This window comes from Trachurus trachurus (genome assembly GCF_905171665.1).
Source record: "Trachurus trachurus genome assembly, chromosome: 16".
In the NCBI taxonomy this organism is placed as follows: domain Eukaryota; kingdom Metazoa; phylum Chordata; class Actinopteri; order Carangiformes; family Carangidae; genus Trachurus; species Trachurus trachurus.
This window is the reverse complement of record NC_139902.1, coordinates 4,022,275-4,047,874: the sequence shown is the minus strand read 5'-3', so window position 1 is coordinate 4,047,874 and position 25,600 is coordinate 4,022,275. Positions and strand designations below refer to the sequence as shown.

At 43.5% G+C, this 25,600-nt stretch overlaps 1 protein-coding gene across 1 annotated transcript in view; it reads left to right on the top strand.

The window, feature by feature from the left end:
- The window catches only part of cspg5a (chondroitin sulfate proteoglycan 5a), a gene marked incomplete at its 3' end in the record, with an annotated part of 72,000 nt that overhangs the window by 2,011 nt on the left and 44,389 nt on the right, over positions 1-25,600 (top strand). Inside the window, exon 2 of the mRNA XM_083988864.1 lies at positions 21,840-22,827. Coding sequence (XP_083844990.1) covers positions 21,840-22,827 — 988 coding nt within the window. The remainder of the gene's footprint in view (positions 1-21,839; positions 22,828-25,600) is intronic.

The following is a 25,600-nucleotide window of genomic DNA, read 5'->3' as shown; positions in this document are numbered from 1 at the left end:
GGGAAGACTCGCAGGAGTTTGCGCTGGCTGCCTTTTAAAGAATTTCACAGACGCTCTCAACAATGACAGTTGTGGTTGACCAGGGTTCAGGATTCAATGCCCTGCACCCCTCACTCCTCCACAAAACACACCTCTGCTGCTCTGCATAAATGATCCTGTTGGCACCTGAGCTGCAGCAGCGGCCATGAAAAGAGAGAGACTCCACCTCTATCCAGTCGTTTTTTCAGTTTCAGTTTTTTTTTCTCCTTCCAGTTTCAGCTACAAATAGTGAATGAAGCGTTTTCTATAGAGCTGAAGTCTTAAGGACCACTCCAAACGCTTTACACCACATTCCTACAGTGCTTTTACCTACATACAGTATATAGGCTAGTGTATTCCTCCCATACACACACCAGTGATACATCAGAGGCTCAGAGGTTCAGTATCTTTTCAGTGGACACTTGTGGAGGAGCCAGAGATCAAACTCTGATCAGTGGACTGGACAACCTGCTCCCAGACTGAATGAAATCAAATGAAATAAGACAGAATGATGCAGGTTGGTGGCATGGCAACATCTGCAGCATAACATGGTTGAAGCAGATCACATGAGCAGATTTAATCCAAATCAGAGTCTGGATTTTTTTAAAGCAGGGAATTTGTTTGGTGATTGGCGCACAACAGTAAACATAAAGGGAGGTAAATAGAATAGAACAGGTAGGACTCGGTGATAAAGATGGCTGTTGCTCTGTGAGGTTGCACTTGTGATGCACAGTTGTCCCCATGGAGCCTGAACGCCTCAACCAGACTCAGTGGCCTATCCAACTATTTCCGAACGTCAGAAACGTAAGCCGGTTTTGCTCTTCCGGTGGAACTGTATGTTTACGTTTCCATGGTTTCAGTATCTTTTTTTTTTTTCACTTAAAATCTGTAAAACGCATGGATCATCATGCCAGCTTTTAACAATGTATATCACACAGATCCATTGTTAAAAGCCAGCATTAATAGATCCATCTACCGAAACCGGCTTCCGTTTTTGATGTCTGGAAACTTGTGGATAGCCTAACCGGAAGCAGGAAGTAACGTCGCCATGGGACATCAATTCGGAAAAAATCTCCATGTAAGTGAATGGGAGTCAAAATATGCAGATTTTTTGGCACAAACACAATGTTTTAAATCGGTAAAGGTCATATATTTTTCTTGTGACACAATTCAATTAGATCACAAAATAAAATTTTGACTCCCGTTCACTTACATGGAGATTTTTTCCAAATTGAGGTCCCATGGCGACGTTACTTCCTGCTTCCGCTCAGGCTCTCTATAGAGAAATTACAAGTCAGTGATGTCTGCAGCAGGACTTAGAGCTAACAACGGAGATTTAGGTGTGTAGTGATTACCGTGGGACACTGAGATGATAAAACGTCACATGACCACCTGAGACTCAGATTTGACTAATAGCTGCTGTAACCCCCTAGCCCCCCCCACCCGAGGGACGACTCCGCTTCCTGTCGGCTCAAACTCCGGTGGCTGTTTAACAAAAAGAGGCAGATCTGGTTCAGACCCTTAAAACAACCTTGGGCTAAACCTCCTCCTTCCACACAGACACACACACACACACACACACACTATCCCCACGTAGACACACACACATTTTCCCGCTTCACCGGTGAAGTGTAGCGGCGGCAGCTTGCCCCACATCTGTGAACGATGCTCAAACGTCCAAGGCCAACGGCCCGGAGCTGACAACAGCCCAGCACAACGCCGTCACTCATTTCCTGTCCGCTTTTTCTCTAGTGGCCATTTGCAATCCTCCTCTTCCTCCTCCTCCTCCTCCTCCTCCTCCTCCTCCTTCTTCTTTCTGTGTGTTTAATACAGATGATATGCCGCCGTCTCTCCCCTCCCCTCCCCCCCGCCTCACGGTTTAACTGGTAGATAGGTGGTTGATGGACTAACGGCTCCTCGCTCTTGCAGGGATGTGCAGCCGCTCCCTTGGCCCTCCTGCCCCGCTGACACATATCTGCTGCCTGACAGATTATCTTTGATGTGCACTGGGTCAATCTTGGAGCCAAATCCTCCCTCCATGACTCCACTACCCCATCAAGCCTTGTTTTTACCACAGTGTGATAAAAAGAAAGAAAAAAAAACCAGGTCTCCTCCTCCTCCTCCTCTGTGTCCTTCATCCTCCCCCAATAAAATCACCTGGCTATACCTTTATGATTATTGGTGAACAATGGCTTTGACACTCTTGTATCTTCCTCCCTCTCTGTCTCCATGGAAACCACACACATGGGTTGACATGACACCGGCTGGCAGAACAGCGTGTTCATATCGCCGCCATAATGTGTTCGCGCTTTGAATTTCATTAAGGCTGAAAGCGTCGGTTGGATTTTTGGCGAACACCGAAGCTTCTCGCCAAGTCTGGTGGCTCGACGCCTACTGGCCTGTGTGTGTGTGTGTGCTTGTGTTTGTGTGTGTGTGTCCAAATCCCACTGCTGATGGGTGTAGTCCATCATAACCCGCTTTAATTTGTAGATGATATCATCATTTTCTAGTGGCGTATTCATTATTTCAGTGGAATGATTCCCTCTACGCTGTTATGTGGCGTGTTTGATTCCCAGCAGCAGATGTACAGTCGGCTCTGCAAACATCAGTGGTTTTTATTTTGGAAGCCGCAGCTTTTTCAGAAGAAGTCATCCTGGCTGTTTCTGTCACTGCAGATCATTTACAGTCGATCTTGATGATATTTTGGGAGCAGTCACTTTTAGACGCTGCTTCAGTTTGCGAGATATTTGAACATCTTGTTCAGCAGAAGTGGAGTAAAGGGTTTGGTTCCAGAGACAGGAAAACACTTGTTCACACCTGGTGAAGGAGAAATGATTTGTTGTTTTAGAGGCTGCGATGTTTGGTGTTTGATGGAAGTGATGGAGCAGCTCTGAGCAGCTCATGGCTCTGCTCTGCCATTCTAAAAATAGCTTGCACCGACAATTAAAGGTAAAGAACCTATTCCTAAAACTAGGGATTATGCAATGGGCCAATTTGCCAAAATGTTGAACTATCCCTTTAATGAAATCCTATTCTCAAGGAGTGATGAAGTCGGAGCCTTGACACCAAACTCAGATGCATAATGAAGCTGCAATAAACATTTTAATCGTGAGTTGTCGACTGAAGTATAGATATAGCACAGTTAGAATAGATGAGATGAGCTGTAGGAGCGATGGCAGCTGCAAATCTGAAACCACTGAGGTCATGAATAAGCAAAGTTCATTGGCAGTAACATGCAGCCATTACATGTCGACAAAATGACAATGACATGACAAAAGGAAAGACTGACGCCCTGATGTCCAGTTGGTGTTCTGTCTCATTTCCTGGTTTCTACTTCTTTTTCATTCAGTCTCTGTTTCTCTTTCTGCACTTTTGACTATTTTTCGCCGTCTCTTGAAACAAGAAGGAAGCAGTTGGTTCTTGTTCCCGGCGTTTGACAGACTCAGCAAGTAATCGATGGTGAAGACAGTCTCTGGTTGCAGCCACAGTCTGTGTGATTTGAGCCGTCTCTCTCTCTCTATCTCTCTGTGTGTTTCGCCCGGGGGAGCGAGCGGGGACACAAACTTTCCTCTCAGCTCTAAATTGGGATCAGCGTTGGGCTATTAGGACTCTCATCCAGATAAATCTGTTTGTTGGGAAACTAAATGATCCTAATCTCGTTTGTTATATCCTCCCACCTGGATCTGCCTGTGGGCCAAACATTAGCATACGTAGGTGGCCACGGGCTTGACCCCACCAGCTGCTGGCTTCTCTCTGTGTTACTGTGAGAGAGAAAGTGTGTGTGTGTGCAGGAGGAACTCAACTCAACTCAACTGTGCATGTGTCTGTGTTTAGATTTTAACCTCCTCCGAGGCGTAAGTAAGAACATCTTGGGAAATGGGCATAAAACAGTTTCGATGTTGCATTTGGAAATTATGTAAGAATAAAGTTTGTTTCTCAGCGTCAGAATGAGCTGATAACAGTTTAACACAAAAGTCTTTGCTACACAAGTAGGCCTACACACGACTCAAACTTTGGTTTCGGTTGTCACAGTTTCACACAGACTGTACAGACAGTGTTGCACCAACTTTTGTCACCATGCTAAAAGCACTCATGGCTTGGTAAGGCTAAGGAAAAGATGGTGATTTGGGGATAAAATAAATAGGCTACTTCCTCAACACTATATGGTCATTGTTGTCATGGTTACATTGATAACGAAAACAACATGAATTGCTAGTTTGACGCTCGATCTCCGTTGTCATTCTTGTGTTTTGTCGACCCGTCCGTCCATCATAATCTCCTCCTGACACGAACTTTGTCTCTTTACACTGCGTCACCGCACTTTTCCCTCTGCTCCTGCCATAATCACTATGACCACTGGATGTCGCCTAGCAACAAAACGTAACTACGGTTGACAATAACCTGCTGCAGACAACCTATAAGCTTGTTTCCTACAGGAGGAGGGCTTCATTTTGATCACTGACCTGCAGGAAATAGAAAAACTTCACTCACAGTGTTTTTTTAATTAGCACGATATTAAAACATTACAGCAGTGACAGAAGCCCCAGAATTCAAAGCGACTCTGTGGACTTCCTGTCATGATTTGGACTTTCTATTTTAAGTTTTGGTATATTTCCTGTTTTATTTTATCATCTGCTCCACCTTCATGTGTCTCAGTTGTGTCTGATCTCCTGTGTGTCTCAGTCAGTGTCTCTGCTTCATTCTGTTTGCTCATGTCGTCCTCTGAGTTTTTTGGACTTTGGCTTCCTCTGGTTTCTGTCACCTGCCAATAAGACTCTCTTAAATGATTAACTGACTGATTTCATTTGATAATCACAACATTTCATCCTCAACAAAATCAATATTTGGGGTTTAAATCACCATCTTCTTAGTTTGAACAATGTTGAGCTGCATCTAATATCCACTGGGATGTAACACTAATGAAGTATGAAGGGCCATAGTGACCCCCAAGGGAATGTATTGTGTCGAGGTCTTAACCAGGTGTTCTAGTTACCTAAACATCACCATAACTACTGTTTATTTGCAACAGTTCCTAAACTACAACCAGACTTGAGTTATCACAGGAAGAAGCTGAGTAAACACAGGTTTCTGTCTACTCCTTCATGTCCTGTGTCCATCAGAGATTTCTAACAGGAAACTGTCTTTTTTTATTCGTTCTCTGTTTGTTTTGGAGAGGAGCACACCTCTGTGGATAATTTGGCTCCTGGTAAAAACCTCCTGAACGTCCTGAACTTACGAGAAACAAGATTAGCTTTGGCTCAGATCACAGATGATTTTCTTTCTTCTACTTTTTTTGTTTTGGTGCTTCATATAATTTCACTGCTGTTGTTAAACATTTAATTTGTTGCTTTTGGTGAAGAAGAGACCGAGACGTGGTGTGATTCCAGTTGTGATAAACCTCAAGATCTTAACTTAAAGGGACAACGAGGAGTTTTGGAAAAGCGAAGCGTTTTCACACTACATGTATGAGCCTCTGCGCACCGTGAAATTCTTTGACCGGCGCAAGACAGACTCATGTTTTCATTCATCGAGAATTAAAGTCAGAGGTTGGAAGACGATCACATACCGTCGTAGTTCCGACCATAAACAGCTATTCGGCGGCGTTATTCTCATGACTCGCCACAAAACCGAAAGTAAAGAAACGCTGGTCGCCGCCCAGCATTTCCACCACCACTAATAATAACAAAATAACGATAGAGACAAAACGATATATTTATCGAAAATGGGCCCATTAACAAGTGTGGGTAGCGTAGATTCATCCACATTAACGTGAGACTTTTTTATAACCGAATAGAAACTCCTCGTTGTCCCTTTAAAGAACTGATTGATAAACCCTTCATGTGTTTACATGTGGATGCACAATGCAGACATACTGAATCAGAACCAACCGGTAATTTTGTTTTCAGCGTTCCCAACCCTGATGTGATTAAAATTCTCCAGGGGAACTGTTTATACTTGTAAGATTTGCATGAAAGTCATCACCCACTGTGTCAGTGAAGAAGTGAGTGTCCCTCTGCGCCGGCGTATCCTCCATGTCTCCGTCCTCGCCTGCGTCCAGCTGTTTTTGGGCTCACAGGTGTGGCAGTTGCTTTGGATGCCATTGTCACCGTCGTCCTTGGCGGCGGACGTGCGGAGGTTTGTGGTGCAGGCGGAGAAGGTCACGAAACAACCTGACAAAGTTTGTGACGGCCCGGAGCTGCTGCCGCCGTCCTTCCTGCTCAAAGACAAAACAATTAGGATACAGTATGTGTTGCTTTTTCTTTTTTTTTTTTAGCAGTGCTGCTGAGTTGGCGTTGTTCTCAAACTCTGGTTGCCCTTGAACAGTAATTTACATGTTTGTGTGTGTGTGTGTGTTCATGTAGGAGGAAACGGTGGAAAAAAAAAGATGGAAGTGTGCATCGTTTTGTGTGCGTAGGCCTGCACCTGTCTCTCTGCTGTGATGTGAGCTACAGTGCGTTCGCTCTGTGTGTGTGTTCGTCAGCGTGCTACATAGATGCTAGACTGTGTGTGTGTGTGTGTCACTGTGTGTCCTTCCTGAAGCGAGTCATTGAGTTCATGCTTGTGCAAAAGCCCCCCCCCCCCCCCCCCCCCCCCCTCCTATCCTCCGTCTGACGGTGCGTGCTCCTCTGCTGCAGACTGTCATATTAGCATTCAGTCCACCCATCACATCCCTCTGAGAGCGCACACACACACACACAGACACACACACACCTGTCATGGCAACATACCAGGTTCAGCAGGAAGACAGATAATTAGACAAGCGGGTTTATTTGATTTGTGCGATGCTGTGTTCTCAGGTGTTGAGCTTCAGTTTATGATCCAACTGGATGAAGAGAACAGAACACAGTAGAAAAAAATGAATTAGAGTTTTCATGATTCCTCCAAAACATCAAATAGTCATATTGGGTGAAAAACAATATTTTAATATATTGTTCATATTTATTTCTGATATTTTATAGACTTACTGGTTAATTGAAAGTGAATCAATCATCAGTTGTAGCACTGAAGAGAAAGACAAAATGAAGCGAGCTGGTTCAGGCAGCCAACTCCAGCTGCGCTGCGTCACTCACATGACACTACGGTCTATTTAAGATGGGTGACTTACCCATCGTCCTCTTTGCCTGTCTGTGACATGCAGCATCACACAGCACTACACTATTTCTGCCCCACCACCACCCCAGCATCCACCTGTTGGCTCTGGGTTATGATATTCGCTCATCACTCCCATATACTTTAAAGGGAAGTTCAACATTTTGGCAAATTGGCGCATTGGCATAATCCCTATAGCAGTAGGTTTGTTACCTTTAATTGTCAGTGCAAGCTATTTTTAGAACGGCGGAACAGAGCTGCAAGCTGCTCAAAGCTACGCTATAGAGGCTAATAGGATTTCTTGGTTTCCCTCATCAAACTCATCAAATACACAATCCAACAACTCTCAACTCTCAACAAAGTTGTTTTCGAGGCAAATGCAGAGACTGCTTGCCGACGGGAACGCACATCAGCAGTTTTGCATGAATTTACCTCTAAAACAACTCTGTCTGGTAACGTTGTGTTATTATCTCATAGCGTGGTGAATGTGCAGGTCACAACTTGTCCATGAGAGCGTTGTGGAGTTGTTGGATTGTGTATTTGATGAGTTTGATGAGGGAAACCAAGAAATCCCATTAGCCTCTGTAGCGTAGCTCTGAGCAGCTTGCGGCTCTGCTCTGCCGTTCTAAATACAGCTTGCACTGACAATTAAAGGTAAGGAACCTACTGCTATGACTATTATATAGAAATTATGGCAATGGGCCAATTTGCCAAAATGTTGAACTATCCCTTTAATGAAATCCTATTCTCAGGGAGAGATGAAGTCGGAGCCTTGATGCCAAACTCAGATGCATATTGAATCTGCAATAAACATTTTAATAATGAGTTGTCTGACTGAAGTGTAGTTAATAAAAATCACAAACCATCTGTGCTTTTGCAGAAAGTCATGGGATGGCCTAATGGTTAGACCATTCACCATTGGGGGCTCGTGTTGCATTTGGCTGAGAGGCGTTCAAAGCTTTCCGATACTGATACTTTGACTCAGTATCAATTTGATACTGATTCATGATTCAGATCGCTGCAAATCCATTTCCTGTAAAAGAATATTATAATACAGATCACAGATGTACAGTCTCATCTCAAATGCCCATGTAAATAAACAGATTTTCATCCATGCATGCTGGATGCTGATTGGCTCACTGACACTTGGTGAGGTTTACTCCCTCATTATCAAAAGTTAGTATTGAACAAGGAGGTACAGTAGTTGTGGATCCTCAGTGGCACCAAACCAATGAAAGATTTGAAGTTTGATGCCCAGACTAGTGCAGCTCAAACCTCTCACTCTCTCCATGTTTCCTGACTTGCAACCAAATACATTCTTATATATTATCAAATATAAAATATCTTTCCACAATTATTGTGCATGACAGAAAAGATCATGAATAATGCAGATGACAACGAAAACAACTTCTAGTTCCAATGTCCATCCACCACCGTCTCCTCATTCACTGCCCTGCTGCAGTATGCACATGTTTCTTTCTACATCAGAACAGGAGAAAAAAATCATGGGATGCCCGATCCTCCAGTAAGAACATGATTTCTAATCTTGCAGATTGAGCTCCACCAGATGCTGCTGGATGCTGACGTGTGTAGTTCAGAGGAAAACACGGGAAACGGCAAATTAGTTTCTGATCATACACCACAGTTCAGAGTCTGGCTGGTTGCACTGAGGATACTATTTTTATATTTCATCCTCATGTGTTATTCATTTTATCCTGTCTGATTTTTTTTTTATCTGCTGATATACAAAATAAACATGGGCTACTGACGATTTCAAAATAAAAGCTCAAAATAATTAATTTAATTTAGTTTTCATGAAGTCAGGGAGGAAGAAAGAGTGGTAGGGAACTGTGTGTGTGTGTGTGTGTGTGTGTGTGTGTGTGTGTGTGTGTCTGGAAGAGTGGAAAACACACACAGACACACACATGCTTACACAATTGAATTTTAATTGACTGTTTAAAATCAGGTCAGAAGGAGCAAGAAAAACTGTAAATGAAGATGCTTGGATGCACATATACAGTATGTATGTGCTTACACACCACACCACACCTGTCAGTTTTAATTGGACTAGCCACTTTAACGTAAGGATAGAGAGAAGCAACACACACACATAAACAGTACAATATTACATTTTTCTCGGTCTCATAAATTTGCACTTCTACAAAGATTACCACAATATTATTGTGTGTGTGTGTGTGTGTGCGCTCAATTGTGTGTTTACCGTGCGCGAATGCAGATCACAGCTTGTTGGGTTTGCAGCGCCGCAGAGACTCTTGCGAGGCTGAGATCGTCTCCATGGCAACACCTCCTTCCTCCATCCCACCACCTGTGGAGTCATAAATGAGAGGATTTACGTGGTAGAAGGAGGAGAGGAGAAAGAAAAGGAGAGACGGAGAAATGTGTTTAGAAAGACGAGGAAAAAGACGGAGGAATGAAAAATGACATTTCTGATATGAGACGTGAGAGACGGAGAGGAGACGAGAAGACAGAGTGAAGAATAAAGAAAAAAGATGAGTGAGGGAAAAATCGATGGTGAGGTTTTCAATTAGAGGCGACTGCAGGCCTGAGCGTTTCCCCTTTATATCGATATTAATGAGCAGCATCGAGTTGAGTAAAGATAAAAAAGCCTCATGTCTTATTCATTGAAGTGAGTGTGGGAATGGGATGTGTGTGTATGTGTGTGTCTCCTGAGGTTCAGGTATTTGATGCTAAAATCAATGAGAATGAGTGTGAATGAGGCCTTTCTCTCTTCATCTGACTCCTGTGGCCATTTTTATTTTGCTGTGTTTATTAGCCTACTCTCTCACTATCAAAAAAAAACACACACACACACCTCTTAATGTGCTTTGTTGGTTTTGTTATGCGTCAATTGGCAAAGAAATGGTGACTTTAAATCATTTTTACAGTTGAGTCACAATTCACCTGCTAAGTTTGAAATGGCAAACCAAAAAATTAGTAATGTAAACAAATTAAAATTCTAAATGACTCTCCAAAGTCATAAAAACATTCATACGCTCACATTAGGTGATTTTTCAGACAAGTAAACAAAGCAATATTTCATCTAGCCTACCTCTATGCCTTGGCAATCTGTTGCAAGGGGAGGCTGAAATATTCCCTTATGAGACACCACTACTATCCCATATATCATCAACTGCATCATGAGGCACTGATATCAGATGAGTGATAAAAACGTTAAACAATTCTCTGCTGCTGCTTGACTTTAGGCTTGAGGCTGTGTGTGCCCAGATGTGCTGCAGCTGTTGTTTCTTCTGTTCCTGTTGGTTCAGTCACTTTGGACCAGGTGAAGGGTTAGATCTGGGCGTTGTCTGTTAAAGGTCTTGTGTGCTTTGGAGTCAGTGTGCATGTCTCAACCATTTTCCATTTGCTTCATAACAGAAATTTTTTTTTTGCAAAATGCTGCTAAATAAATTTGTCCATATCTCTAACTGGGTAAAGGACAGTTTGTGTCCACATGAGGAAGACTCAGTGTGGCTCATCACCGTCTCTCTCAATGTGAGCTGTGAGTCATTTGTTTAATGTCATAATGGGATATCACATGTTGTGTAATTAGTCTCATTAAAACATATTTATAGAGGTTTCACCACAGACAGGATTGAACATATTGTTCTTACAGGAGCCTGGAAGCTTTTGTTTGTTTGCCAGCCAGTGTCCAACCTTTCCCCTTCTCCCTCCTGTCTGGGTCACCAAACTGGCTGGCGGGCCCTGACTGTCAGAACCAATCAGGTTTCTCTTTACAGTCTGTCATGGCCAATCAGGGTCCTCCAGGTCTGTGGGTGGTTTAGTGGCTTCCCCTCTCCAAACCGATCTGGGTTAAACAAAAGGCTGAAGCCTGAGGGTCGGCGGCTCGCCAGCGCAGGCTAACAGCACTTGGCCCCGAGGCACCATCACCCCCAAACAAACAGTCTGAGACGGACACACACACACACACACATCCTTGTAATGCTATCTTTGTGAGGACACTCATTGACATAATGTATTCCCTAGCCCCTTACCCTAACCTTAACCATCCATAACAAATACCTAACCTTAACCATTACTCTTAACCTAATATAAACCTAATCATAACCTAAAGTCTTAACCCTCAAACAGCCCTTGGAAAAAAGTGAGGACCGGCCAAAATGTCCTCACTTCCTAAAAATGTCCTCACTCTGTTGGTTAAAAACTCTTTCCGGTCCTCACAACGTAGTAAGTACAAGAACACACACACACACCCACACACACACACACACTGAAGAGAAGCCAAACTCCTCTCATTATGACCATCCACACCCTTCACCAGAGGAGCTGGAAGCCACCCCAATTACCAGTGGGTTATGCTGGCAGAGAGACAACACACACACACACACACAATCAATGTCACCAACAAATCTACTGACGTGCTGTGTGAAGAGTCTCCTTATGTAATACTGTTTCATTATCTCATCTAATCTGAGCAGTAACCAAACAAAGGCGTCTTTCTTCGGTCACTTTGGTCTCAGTTGTTCAGTCCTGGACCCAGACCCAGTCCCAGTCTGCGGCCCTGAACCAACTCGTCCTGACTCGACCCGGCCCTGACCCTGCCAGCTGATGTCTGCTCCGTGGCTCTAATTGGGTAAAAGACACTGGCCGTTCTCCGTTTAGCTTAGCTTGCACTTCCAATGTAGCCACTAATTGCTGATTCATGCCACACAGAATATTTCTCCCTTAATCAAACTGATTCAGGCTTTTACTGAGCTAACAGTTTTCTCCTCTATGAGACCCATGGACTCCAGTGGGCTGAGATAAGTGTCCGATAAAACCTAACATGCCCTAAAAAGTCCAGTTCCATTGGGTGGATTCTTACTTTGTAAATGTAGAATGATGGGGATTCAACATCTAACAAATATAATGTAGCCAAGGTTGCAAAGGGATGGTAACATAGCAACTGTGCAGCGGTCATCTGTATCTGAAATTCAAAAATTGATCTAAAAATGATCTTCATCAAGATCTGTATTTGGATTTAAGCTAGAAGTGGGCGTGGTTTCTATCCCAAATTGTGTAATAGAAAGCAAAAATGACCAGACGTAGTAACATTAGTGTTGTTGAAGCTCACATTTTCATTTTTCTGATGATTGTAGTCCATGTTGACTTGAAAAATACAGTGAATGTGAGTGTCAAGTCTTGTATAAAGCACTTTTTCAGAAAATGACTTTCAAAGGGGCCAAAAGTTATTTTCTGATATAAAATATACTTGAAAGTAAAATAAGAAATCAAGCAGTTACAATTATTGTGGCTTCCTTCTAGTAAAGTATAATATTCAGGGTTCCCACATCTTGTTTAGCATCAGATTCAAATAATTTTCCAGGACTTTCCAGACACAGATCCCCTGAATTCAAGGACCAATCTAAGTATATTTACAAAGTTTATAATAATAGGCAGAAGAATCTGTCGACCCAGTGTAAAAAAACATTTATTACCAATATGTCCACAGGTGTGTACAGTAGGCCACCGTTATCTTCTTTGCCACCGGTGGGGAGTTCATCGAGTTCACCACGGTAGTCAGACTCCATGCTGTCTGATGCTCCATAGCAGCCACTGGATGAGATAAACCAGCAAATATCATGATGGAGGTCATGTGAGATGATTGAAAGCCCCGGCGCTGCAACTAAATGGACAATATGAGGAGACAACAGTGAGCATTCTTGAATACGGGCACACTGAAAATAAATGTGTCAGAAATAGGTTTGACTTTATTTAATCAGTGCTGATGTGTGGCTCAAAACGTTAACAACAAAAAACAACCTCAAATTTAATCTGCCTTGTTTTGTTGACCAGACAATGGGTCAGTTTATCTCTTCAAACCTGAATTCAAGCAGAAACCATACACTTTAGAAAATGTCTTCCACCAGACACAGTGTTATTTGCTTCTGTACAGTTGGAGCATTTATCCACACGCCCACAGGTGCACTGGTTGCAGTGTTCTGCGCAAACCAGCAGCAAACCTTTTATGAATTATCTGATGATTCAGTTTCATAACACGCGGGACCTTGAATCGATTCAAAACCTCACTGTGCAGCGGAGAAACACAAGAGCTGCAGCGAGACAGAAAACACTCGTCTTTTGTTCGTCGCTTTCAGCTGATCTGGATTCAAAGACGAGATGGATTTTCCAGTGACGAGTGAAATCTTAAAAATCATGACCCAGAGCATCGTGCATCAGCTCATTTATTCCTCTCGTGTGTTGGCTCACGTAGGAGCCGTTTCTGTGCATTCACACTGTAGTTCTCATCATGTTTTTGTGAAGCCGGCCCAACACTCTCAACACGTTCCTTCCTCTGCCTCCGAGCTGTCGTGCATCGGTGTGTCTCGCAGTTTACTTTCTGGAGCTGCCACAGAGTCGCCTCGCCGCCCCTGGACCAGCCGTCCGTCAAAAGGTTCTCCCTCATTAATCCAATTAGGCAAACGAGGCGGTGAAAGGAAGACATCTCCACTTAATTGGAGCCCAGTCCAGAGCTGCAGAGTGAGGACAGGCGCACTGACACCATTGAGGCCTCCTACGGCAAACTGCCCCAGCTCAGACAGTTTGTGCTCATGTGTGTGTGTGGAAAGTGTCTGTTGGGTTTATCACTGTTTGAAAGGAGATGCAGAAGATAAGTGTGACACAGGATGTGAGAGACTCACGCAATGTCACTTGTACAGTAGATGTCATTTTTTTTTATTAGCAGCTGATTGGGGACGATGGAAGTATTGGTGCTGTTTGGATGTAAAAGTGAAAAGTCAGGAAAACAACAAAGTGTTTGAAGTAGAGATGAATGTTCATACCAAATATCATGTTTATCCATTAAATACATGGGAAAAAAAGGGAGGGTATGCCCACACACTGAATGTCACACAGTGATTTTTTATTGCACACAAACACTTCTTCAGGTGCTGTTGGAACAATAGAACACATACATTACTGTATGTAAACATGAACCACGAGTCACAGGTGTGTTAATGTGTGGTCCAATTGGATGAAAGGGGGCAAACCTGAAGGTGAGGGGCATGTCCTTCAACTTAAAGTTGCCTCACTCTGCGTAAAATGTGTAGGAATTCCCCCCATCTAGCGGTGCGGTTGCATATCAGAACGTATTCTTGATGCTGCATTCAGGTGAAATGGGGCAGACGTCAGACAGACAACAGACGCTGCATGTAACAGGATAAACAAGCGTCTATGTAAACAAGTGGTCCGCCAGCACGAGGCAAAACAATACAGGCCTGACAATATGTTGTCATGGTAATGTGGTATTGTTTACCTGACCCACGTTTTACCGTTTTTCTCTGGTGGAGTAAAATGACATCCGGTTGGTTTGCCGACGGCCGTCTGCCTGACTGCACCTGAATGCAACATCAGTGCCTCCGTCCTTCCTCACACTACACAGTGGTGACAGTTTTGACAGGCCGAGCCGACAGCTCCGCTGAGTTTCCGTGGTTACCTACGGTCACGCTGCCACTGGCGATGCAACATGGCCGCCTCGGTTCGGTGCGTCGCCCACTTATGTATTTGAAACGACTTGTAACAAGTCATTCTAAGGTACGAGAACGCTTTGATTTGTATGCGGGTGTGATTCGACTTCAGTGAAATACGTATTTATGAAAGCAATATTAGATTTTTGCTAATAAAAAGCCAAATAAGTTACATACTGGGGCTTTAAGACAGTGGAAAAATTTGACAACCATTCATAAATACAAACAATGACATCATATATTATTTGATAGCCCAAACAAATCCATAGTAAATCCATAATCACATAAATATAATCAGTGGGAACACCATTCGTAATCAAAAAATTCATCATTATGAGGAAATTGAGTAAAAACGATGTATATAGTATAAAAAATGGACACAAATGCATGAACAACAAACCATTATCCAACATCACATAATTACATAATTATGTTATGTTTTGGTCTGAGTACCAAGCTGCTAGCGCGTTACAGATGCTCCAGCTGCAGATCAGGTTTGAGAGCAAAGCCCACGTTGTCTAACATGAATCCACGTCTCTGCAGATGTGCATCACTCTGACCTCATGGACCACTTGGAAACAGGGAAAAATAAACCGAGGACTCTGAATCTCTCTCCTGTAAATTGTTTTGCGATGTTAGAATTTCCCGTTGTGTAATCTGAGAGTTTGACTGGCAGGTGACTCACCCTCAGCTGTGGTGTTTCTCCACTCACTTGTTCCACCTCTCGGCCCGGCGACGCCCTCTTTCATCCACGGTCTGGCTCTCTGCTCCGAGAGCCGACGCCAGTGTGAGGCGGGGGTGAAGTCCGGGCTGCGTCACCGCCCTGTCAATCACCTGGGGCTGGTGTCACAGTGAATCATGTCCAGTGTTTCACAGGCTTTGTGGTAACGAGCTGACGAACGCTCCAGAGATGTTTCTCCAACAGTGTTGAAGAGCTTCATCACTCCTGTCACCAGTCTGTAAATATGCTCTCTCACACCCAGCCTCCTCTGACCGTTCATGTGTTCATGTTCTCCTGGTTTTAGTTTGAGTTGCAGCAGAACTGCTGCTTTGTTGTCAGTGATGTGATTGAAGAGGAGAGGAATCAATAATATAGTAGATAAGATAACTGATCAGTGTCACCTCCATCAGCTGTGAGACAGGGGATACATGTCAATTTGTGTGTGTGTGTTTGTAGATGCTTCTACTGCTACTATAATACTACTTTCACTACTACTACCAGTAATAATGATGAAAATAATAATAAATATGATAATGATACTAAGGATGATGATTCTAATGATAATAATACGTAGTAATAGTAATATTAAGTACTAGTAATGATAATACTGAATGATGATATTAATGACAATGATTTTGTCCTCTATGTGGCATGCTCCATGGTTCATGGTTCATAGTCCATGGGTCATGGTTCATAGTCCATGGGTCATGTTCCATGGTACATAGTTCATGGTCCTTCGTTCATTGTCCTTGCTTCATGCTCCATGGTTCATAGTCCATGGTTCATTGTTCATGGTCCATGGTTCATGGTTCATGGTTCATGGTCCATGCTTCATGGTCCATGGTTCATGGTCCATAGTCCATGGTTCATGGTTCATGGTCCATGGTCCATGGTCCATGGTCCATGGTTCATAGTCCATGGTCCATGGTTCATGGTCTATAGTCCATGGTTCATGGTTCATGGTTCATGGTCAATGGTTCATAGTTCATGGTTCATGGTTCATGGTCCATAGTTCATGGTTCATAGTTCATGGTCCATGGTCCATGGTCATGGTTCATGGTCAATGCATGATCCATGGTTCATTGTCCATGGTTCATAGTTCATGGTCCTTGGTTCATAGTCCATGGTTCATAGTCCATGGTCCATGGTCCACACAGCCTGGTGGTTGTGGAGCTGTGCAGTAACAGGATCTGACTGAATCAGTGTGAGATCTGAGGGCACTGAGAGGAGGTAGCAGATCTGAGATCTGCGTGTGATGTTTCTGACTGAGGCAGAATGAGAGTTAAGGTCCAAGTTTCTCAAAGCCCCAGCTCGTCTCTTGTTTGTCCCTTTTCTCTCTCCATCCTCTGCTCTGTCACATCATTCTTATCCTTCCTCTGTGTTTCTCTCTGTCTTTCTTCCTCCTGTCAGCATGTGCCACTTCTCCCCGTCCCTCATTACCACCCCCACCCCCGCCCCCACCCTCCCTGTCACTCTGTCTCTGGTTGTGTGGCAGCCATTACTGTCTGTTCACCACACTGTGCAGTCTGAGTTCAGAGGAGGAGGAGGAGGTGAAGGCTGACTGGTCTCCTCAGGAGATCCACCTAAACGCAGCTCACAGCTGGACAAAGAGTCACTTAATGAGTGTACAGCTGTCAGGTGCGTGTGTGTGTGAGTGATTGTTTAATGTGTGACAGAGTAAGACAGTTTATGATCTTGAATCCTAATTTCCTTGACAACATCAAGCATTTAGTGTGTGAAATGCTTTTGTGTTGTGATAGCAAAGCCTTATTTGTGTGTGTGTGTGTGTGTGTGTGTGTGTGTGTGTGTGTGTGTGTGTGTGTGTGTGTGTGTGTGTGTGTGTGTGTGTGTGTGTGTGTGTGTGTGTGTGTGTGTGTGCGTGTGTGCGTGTGTGCGTGCGTGCGTGCGTGCGTGCGTGTGTGTGTGTGTGTGTGAGGAAGAGGTTTTGGCATATTATCCCAGGGTGTTGCGTTGACGTGTTAAACAGCAGTGGATTGTGCGACTGCTGGACGGATTAGCCCCAGAACGACCCCGGCTTCAAAAGACGCCGAGAACCAGAAAACAAACCTCTGAATAAACCGAATCCCTGCACCTGTCAGACTCCTCGTGGCCACGGCGACGGCTTCACACCTGACGATGACAGTCAGGGAGGATGATCTGTACACATCGCTTTTTCATTTTGGTTTTTATTGTGTGTCTGACTCATGTTTATCCAGGAAAGGTTCTCTCGTGGCGTCCCGCTCAGAAAACACTGATGAAATGTCTTGCTCAAGACTCTGCGAGGGTTTAACATGCAGACTCTCACAATGCAGCGGCAGAATATGTTGTTACAGTGTGTCATCGCTCTGAGCAGCAGAACTAATTTCCTTAAAATGGAAAAGAGAAGCCGAGCCAATCCCTCCTCCCTGTGCAGACTGTGTGTGTTTCAGTGTATTTCAGCCACTTCAGCACCGTGCACAGAGCCGGAGCTGGAGTTTCTGGGCTCAAACCGATGCAGCTATTATCAGGTTTTCATGTCACTCCATCAGAATCAAACATCCTGGACCACCTGCCTCATGTCCCCACTTTTACTCCATTGATCTTAGTGTTGTCCTTTCTAGCTGAATATAAATATTTTGACCTCAAGGAAACTTCAGTAAACCTCTTAAATCTGGGCTATTATATAATAATGATAGTAAAATTTTATTGATAACCAATTAATGTCTTAACATCAGCAATACCTTATAACTACATTTAATTAAGCGGTCATTTAAGTAAAGTAAATTCTTCTTGATTAGAATGTAAAACACATCTCAGTAAGTTATCACCCCCATGATGTGTATGAGTGATTGTATTTTCATATTTAATTAATGAGGGATTCAGTATTGATAAATCAATATTATAAACAGTTATTAATAGTGTAATTTATTACTAATTTATGTGGTCACTTCATAAAACATATAAACAAAGCATAAATGTAGATATTATTCATTTTACAGATTATAAATGATCTTTTCCTAATAACTACTTTGTAATTACTATAAAACATCTCTCAATATGTGTGCAGTTGTTTATTATCGTAAATCTTCAATATGAAAATATTCTAGTGGTTCTGGACACATACTGTGTCATTCACTAGGACTACTTGGCTGAAAGGTCTGGACCTAATAAGATTAACAACCACCTAGTTATTTAAGTAGGACTGAGCAGCTCAGGTGTATTTAGAACTGTTCAAAGATCTCTTGGTTGTTTTGCTGCAGTTTTACATGATGAATTATTAGATAGCAGCTCGATACAGACGGATTAGACATTACATCATACGAGTCATAAAAACTTGCTAGAGGTCATAATAAATAATAATAATAAATTGCTGATTGTGTAAATGGATCCTGGCTGAGCGTCCAGGAGACATTTAGAGATTAAAACCCCAGAGGGTCTCGATCTGGGCTTAAGTTGCAGATCCTCACTGATATCCTCACAGATGCCATTTGGTGGAGGCTGTTAACCAAAGCTCCTTACACGAGGACAGGAGTGCACACACTCGGTCAGCGTATGTGGTCGTGGTCGGAGCTGACCCCAACGACTGCAACATGAATCTCTAAAACAAGACGGATAAATATGACATACACTTTTAAATGAGAGTAGATGGAATATTATGGAAGAGATTTGCCCCCTTTTAACTTTTCATTATAGAAGATGAGTGGATAAGATTTTATTATGTCATAGCAAAGAGGGGCCTTTTAGTCTAGTGCTTATTAAAAACCAATCTGTGAGTAAGTAGTTATTTTTTACAGGCTCTGAGATATTAGACACAGTTTGTAGAAGTATGAGTTTTTTCAATTATTTACAACAGTTCAAACTCCACATTTTCCTCTTCTCCTGTGTTTTAGATGAAGTGTTGATCCATACAGGGTTTTAAAAACCAAAATGTCAATGTAGTAACAGCAGTTTGGTGTCAGCCAATCAGAAAAGAGCTTCTCCACTAACTTTGTTGACTTCTTTTCTGCTTGGCTGAATACAGAGGTAGCAGATTTCAGGCAAACCACTCAGAGAAACGAAATCCTGTGTGTTAGATTGTGGATCCGGGTGGGCGGGGCTTAGTGACTGCTCTGTTGTGATGTCACAAAGTCACAGAATTTCCTCCAGCTAGTTTCTGAATACAGGCTGTGAGCATTTCTCTGTGGACTGAGGCTTTGATACTTTCACAATATTAAAATAGGACTTTAAACTGTATGAGACATTTAAAACCAACACTGTACCTGCGTTTTGACATCAAGTATTGTCAAACACAGCGTTGTCATACACCAAGGAGTTCATCTGTCCAACAGGGAGCTGCTCTCATGTCAACACTGTATTCATAGAGATGCTTTAGAATAAACCGTGTTGCCTGTCTCTAACACATCAGGATCAGGACCAGTCAGGATGAGTTACAGCTTTTGTTTTCACTTCAAATTAGCAGAATGGCTACTGGCTACATAACAACTGGCACTACCAGCTGCTGTTGAAGGCAGCACCACTACAGGTATCATACAGGTCTGGAACCAGGGTAGATACCTGAGACATGTTGAAGTCAGATCTGTCAGGCTGGGGTGCTGATATACTGTATATTTGTCTCTCACTCTCATGAAGAACAGTCTTATCAGATTTCTTGTATTTACTGATACAATCTCTTGTCTGCATCTCTTCGAGACCCCCCCATGTTGCCCCTGCAGGCCCCCCCCCAAAGTCTCCAAATCCTATCCTCTCTCCCACCACATAATCCCTAATCCCAGCTCCTCGCCATTCAACTACATTAGTGAATTATTCCTTTAATCCAAAAGGGTGGGTGGGTGGGTGGCCATAAAGCAGCTTTTTTATTCATTTATCTTCCTGCTGAACTCAGCGAGCCGACCTCAGATGAAGTAATCGAACAGACGATCAGCACAATCACGCCTCCTCCTTTATTTAGCTTCACCTCTGGTCTCATGTTCGATACCAGACCGTTAAGGTTGTGATGTCACTAAAAGCAGTAACAGCAGAGTGTGTGTGTGTGTGTTTGTGTGTGTGTGTGTGTGTGTGGCCTGAAAATGAAGCAGTTGGTGATTGTTTGCGTATGTTTGTATTTATAGTCCGGATACAAACAACAGCAGATGTTGCCCAGTGTGTTCTTGCTCACTAATATTTGCTAATTTTCCAGTTGGTGGGAAATTACATTTTTAACCTCAGTGATCTGATTCAATTTTCTCAGTGATGAATATGGATCAACTATCACAACGTAAATGTTGATTTTATTTTATTTTATTTTATTTTGTACCATTGAGATTAGTTTAAACGAGTTCTCTGTGAACGGAGAGCGAGCAGCGTTTTCCAACTCTACATCCCTCACCAGTTTATTTTCAACCTCCTCCGATGTTGAATTTTTCATAGTAATGGCTGCTGCGTCTACTGACGGCACTTGTGGTTTGTATGGGGGTCAGTGAGTGCGTCGACTGCTGCCAGCACTGAACACATCCAGTCATTCATGCAGAAGACGTGAATGAATTATCTTTATCTTTTTGTTTGATTTTAATTTGTCTTGCACTTGTTTTTAACGGCAATGCCAGTCGTCTCAGTTGGTTCAAGCTGTCCTCTCCTGAAAAAGAGATTTGATCTCAACTAGACTTTTTCCCTGCAAGAGAAATTAAGGTAACACTTTTCTTGAATAGGTATTCATAAGATTGACATAACACTGTCATAACCATGACATAACAGCTGTCATAAACATCATTGAATACTTATGACAGCTGTCGTTAAGTGTCATTCGGTAAGTTATGTCACTTGCAAAGTTGACATTATTTGAGATGTTTTTGTTCTGACAACTTGACATAAAGACAATTTAAACTGTCATAGCAGACCTAATTGCCAAACTTAAAAAATTATGTCAAGTTCTCATAACAAGGACATCTCAGATAATGTCAACTTTGCATTAAAAGTGACATAACTTACCAAATGACACTTAACGACAGCTGTCATAAGTATTCATTGATGTTTATGACAGCTGTTATGTCATGGTTATGACAGTTTTATGTCAATCTTATGAATACCTATTCAAGTAAAGTGTTACCGAAATTAAATCCCATTAAAGTATACAGGTCAAAAATCAGAAAAAGTAAAAAAAAAAAATATATATATACATATAATGCACAGAAACCATATTTCTGTCATAGTTTTAAAATATTTTGTGCATTTTCAAAGTTGTTTCTGACTTTTAAATTCTGAATTAGGGTCCAGGCAGATGATTTTCAGCTGCTGACGTTCCCTCTCGGAGCGCTGTGCTCCAGTAACAGGCCTATTCCAGGGCCAGAGATTTTTCCCAGGCTGATCAATACAAACAATGTTTTGGTTTTAAAGTGAAACCATTTTCACCTCATTAAATGTGCTGCTGTTTCCAGACTCCACTCTTCTTCTGCCTCCGTTCAAGCAGCAGTGGAAACTTTGAGTCTCATTGATCAGAAACCTGTTTGATGGTTCCATGTTCTTGGTTCCAAAATTTTGTTCTAACAAACATTTTTTTGCTTGTGTGTTTTCAGGAAATGTCGTCGGGACCAATGTCACGGCGCAGGACAGCGCGACCAACGTCACCTCCCCTCTTACCGAGGAGGAAGGACCCGCTAAGGTCAACGAGATTGTTGTCGCGGTAACCGGGACCAGCAGCTCGGCCAGTCCCGGCGTCGTCAGCACCGTGGCTCCGAGGGCCGGCCGAGTCCCCCGCGCCGGCGAGGAGGAGGAGCAGAGCAGCGGTATGTTCGGAGAATCGGTGATCCCCGCCGTGGAGGAAGTGGGCGTGGCCGCCCCGCCGCAGCTCAGCCCCGATTCAGCCGAGACGGAGCTGCTGCTGCCTAGCAACCCTCGCAAACAGGATGGTGAGGAGGAAGAGGAGGAGGCGGAGGAGGAGGAGGAGCGTCTGCCGCACACTGACCCGCCTTGGATCCACGCCAAGGACACGGCCGTGTTCGACCTGGATCACCTGTTCACCACCACGGCCCCGCCCCCGGCCAACCCCTCCAACCCCGACGTCCTCCACGTGGACTTCTTCGACCCATCCTCTCGCGGGCGCAACCTGGACCTGGCTCCGGCCTCTCCTTCATCACTGGCCCACGAGCTGCAGGCCGGCGACCCCACCTCCTGGGCCATGCCGGACAACTACGACTACCTCACGCCCTACGAGGACGGCGCGTCCCCCACGCCCGACGAGTACACCTACAGCACCACCACCGACGCCTACGACAGCGACGAAGACCTCCGTCTGTCCGCCGGGTCTCGCTCCAAGCCCCGGATCCCCCCGGGTTCTAGCCCCTACATCCCGGGGGCGTCCTTTCCCGGCGCACCGGTCCCAAACATCCCCGTGGCGGCCCCCCCCGCAGCCTCGCCGGTGGACGGGTCCGACGGGCTGGGCGGATGCCGCGTGGGCTACCAGGTGGTGAACGGGAGCTGCCGCTCGCCCTGCGACGCGCTGCCCAACTACTGCTTCAACGGGGGACAGTGCTACCTGCTGGAGGGCATGGGAGTGTTCTGCAGGTGAGACGCCACAGGAACACACATCACACACAATAAGGGACTAACATGTCCACACAAAATATGACACAACCACGACAGCTACCAACACACTGGTCACTACGTACCACAACACGTGGACATTGCTCATATTCTGCTGTCAATACAAACTGGAAAAAAAAACTATGGCAAGTCATCGAATAATAAGTTTACAGTTTTACACAAAAGTGCAAAAACATTCAACAAGGCACACTGCAGGATTGGTGACAAAATTATTACAATGACTTTATTTTACATGGCAATTAATTAAAAACCATTACCAACGCGTTGCGACCAATGGGATGGATCAGACTACACGCAGACATAACTCACTGGCGGCCATATTGGGTTTTGAAATTATGTCAGTATGTAGATATTACTTTAGTACTTTAGTGTTACTTTCAAAAGTACGTGATTAAAATTATTCATGATTTTAACTATGCAGTATTGTAACTGCATTTCTGACGTTCATAACAAACCAAACAGTTTGAAAATCGGTCAAAAACTGAGCTGGTTATTGTAATAGAACATGCACCAGAGGCTTAATGCTCTATGGGAGAAATTGGCTGAGCCAAGATGGCGGCCGTGTAGCAACGGCAAGAAAAGAAGAGGAGTTGACACACCTGCTTTGTTCATCATTCCATACATCCACATGCCAATTTACTTTTCAAAGAGTCTTACTTATTATTTGTATGCAAGATCTTCACTCTTTATAAGTTGTGCCTAACACAATACACCTTATAGGGCGTTCTTTTACAAAAAGGGAGAAAAGTCTACTTCATCATAGAGGCCTGGATGTTTTGTTGCTTGCAGTTGTAGGTTATAATCCAAATGGTCTCATGTTGCAGGAGTCTCCTTACACAGACGCAACGTGTTGGCCATGGTTTTTAATTAATTGCCATGTAAAATAAAGACAAATAATATTTTCTTCACCCATCCTGCAGTGTGCCTTCAATGTTTTTTTTTCACACTTTTGTGTAAAACTGTAAACACACACTCAAAGAACACCTGAGGACTAACAACAAGCAGCACTTCCACCTTTTTGAATTTAAAGTTCATTGAATAATAATGTTTGAAACGTTGCCGTTTGTAGATGGTTAAAGAACAAAAAAGCAATAGAACTGAAAAACAATCCAAGTGTGCAGCTGCTGCAGGCTTCACCAGGGTCACTGGTTTACATCTTTAGACAACAATACATCTCTCTCTTCTGTCAGCTCGCGTCATGAGCGAGACTGCAAGAAGCTGCTAATGCAGTTTGTCTCTCTCTGGTTTGGACCATGTGGAAAAGTTCAGCGCAAAATAGAAACCAGGACGTTATTGTTAATTTAAACAAGAAACTTTTTTATGAGGGAATGTCCCCTCGTCTGCCACGCTGTGTTCTGAGGTTTCCTCCTTTTCCTTTTGTGAGAGCTGGAGCTGAGCAACAACGATGAAAACACTGGAAGACACAACTCAAAAACACTCACTCATAGACACACTGATCTTATTTTTATATATTTCACATCTGTAAACCCAACTCCCTACCATTACTATACGACCTGCCCTCCAGGCTTTAGCCACAAACTGCAGTAATGACTTTTCCTCAGAACTTGATCCAGCGGGGTTGTGGTGAATCTGGGTGGAGGTCAGAAGTCAAACGGATTAAGAGATATGAGATATAAAATATGGTGTAAGCCACAGAGTAGTTCCAGCTCAATATGAGTCCTCTGCAGCCCATGTGAAAGTCAACGATCGCAGCGCATCTGTGGATTAAAACGTCCCGATCTGTGATGACAACAGCTACAGTTGGGGGAAAAAACCCATCACATCAGTAATGAGTCGGGTTCAGGATTAAAAGCCGCTACAGAGCAGGGAAAGATGTGTGATAGAGAGCTATATTAATCATTGAATCAAGAATAGACCAAATGGAACCATTCTCCCTCTATGCATCCTCTCAGTACAGACTCTACAGAGGCTTGGTGACGACTCACAGGACTGATTGATAAACTAACATGATCCAATGGCCGTTAAACTGTATTCATTTTTCCCTTCATACCAGGATCCATCTAACGTGATGTAGCCTACATTTTTCAAATTATAGTCAAGATACAGCACAGTGGGTTTCAGGCGTGTCTACCGCTTGATTGACATCTTGAGCATGGGCGTTGGACTCAGTATTTAGAACAATAATATTTGACCCACTCACGTTTACTGTCTCTAATTCAGCTCATCTGTCTGTTCACACGGTGGTACTTTCAGAGCGCTGTCAGTTAAATCCATTCCACTGAGGAACGTCCTGATTAATGAAACTCCACACTGTGTTTTGGCGGCTCCTGCTCTCTCACTCCTCTCAGATCTGGAGCATTCAGTTTAATTGAAGCTTAAAGCAGAAGTAAGCGATATTTTTGTGTTAATATAAGTCTTAAATAGTTATATCTTCCGACAGCAATCACTTACATAGAGTGTTTGGACCGAAACACGGGTCTCTCAGTCACTCTGCTCTGCTCTGAGCCGAGGAGAAAACTTTTCTCGTATCCTACAAGTTTTATCCAATGAGGAGAGAGAACGGCATGAAGGGCTGTGTGCTACAAAGTCGTAAGTTGTGACTTGAAGCTGTAATTTACGGTATCAAAAGCCTGCCTGGAACGCAGCATTAGCCAAAACGACCGGATCGCTTACTTCTGCTTTAATTGAAAGCCACCAAAATGCAGGAAATGGCATCTAAAGGTTTTTTTTGTAACGATTTTCCAGAGGAGGACCCACCCACATTTTTTTGCTT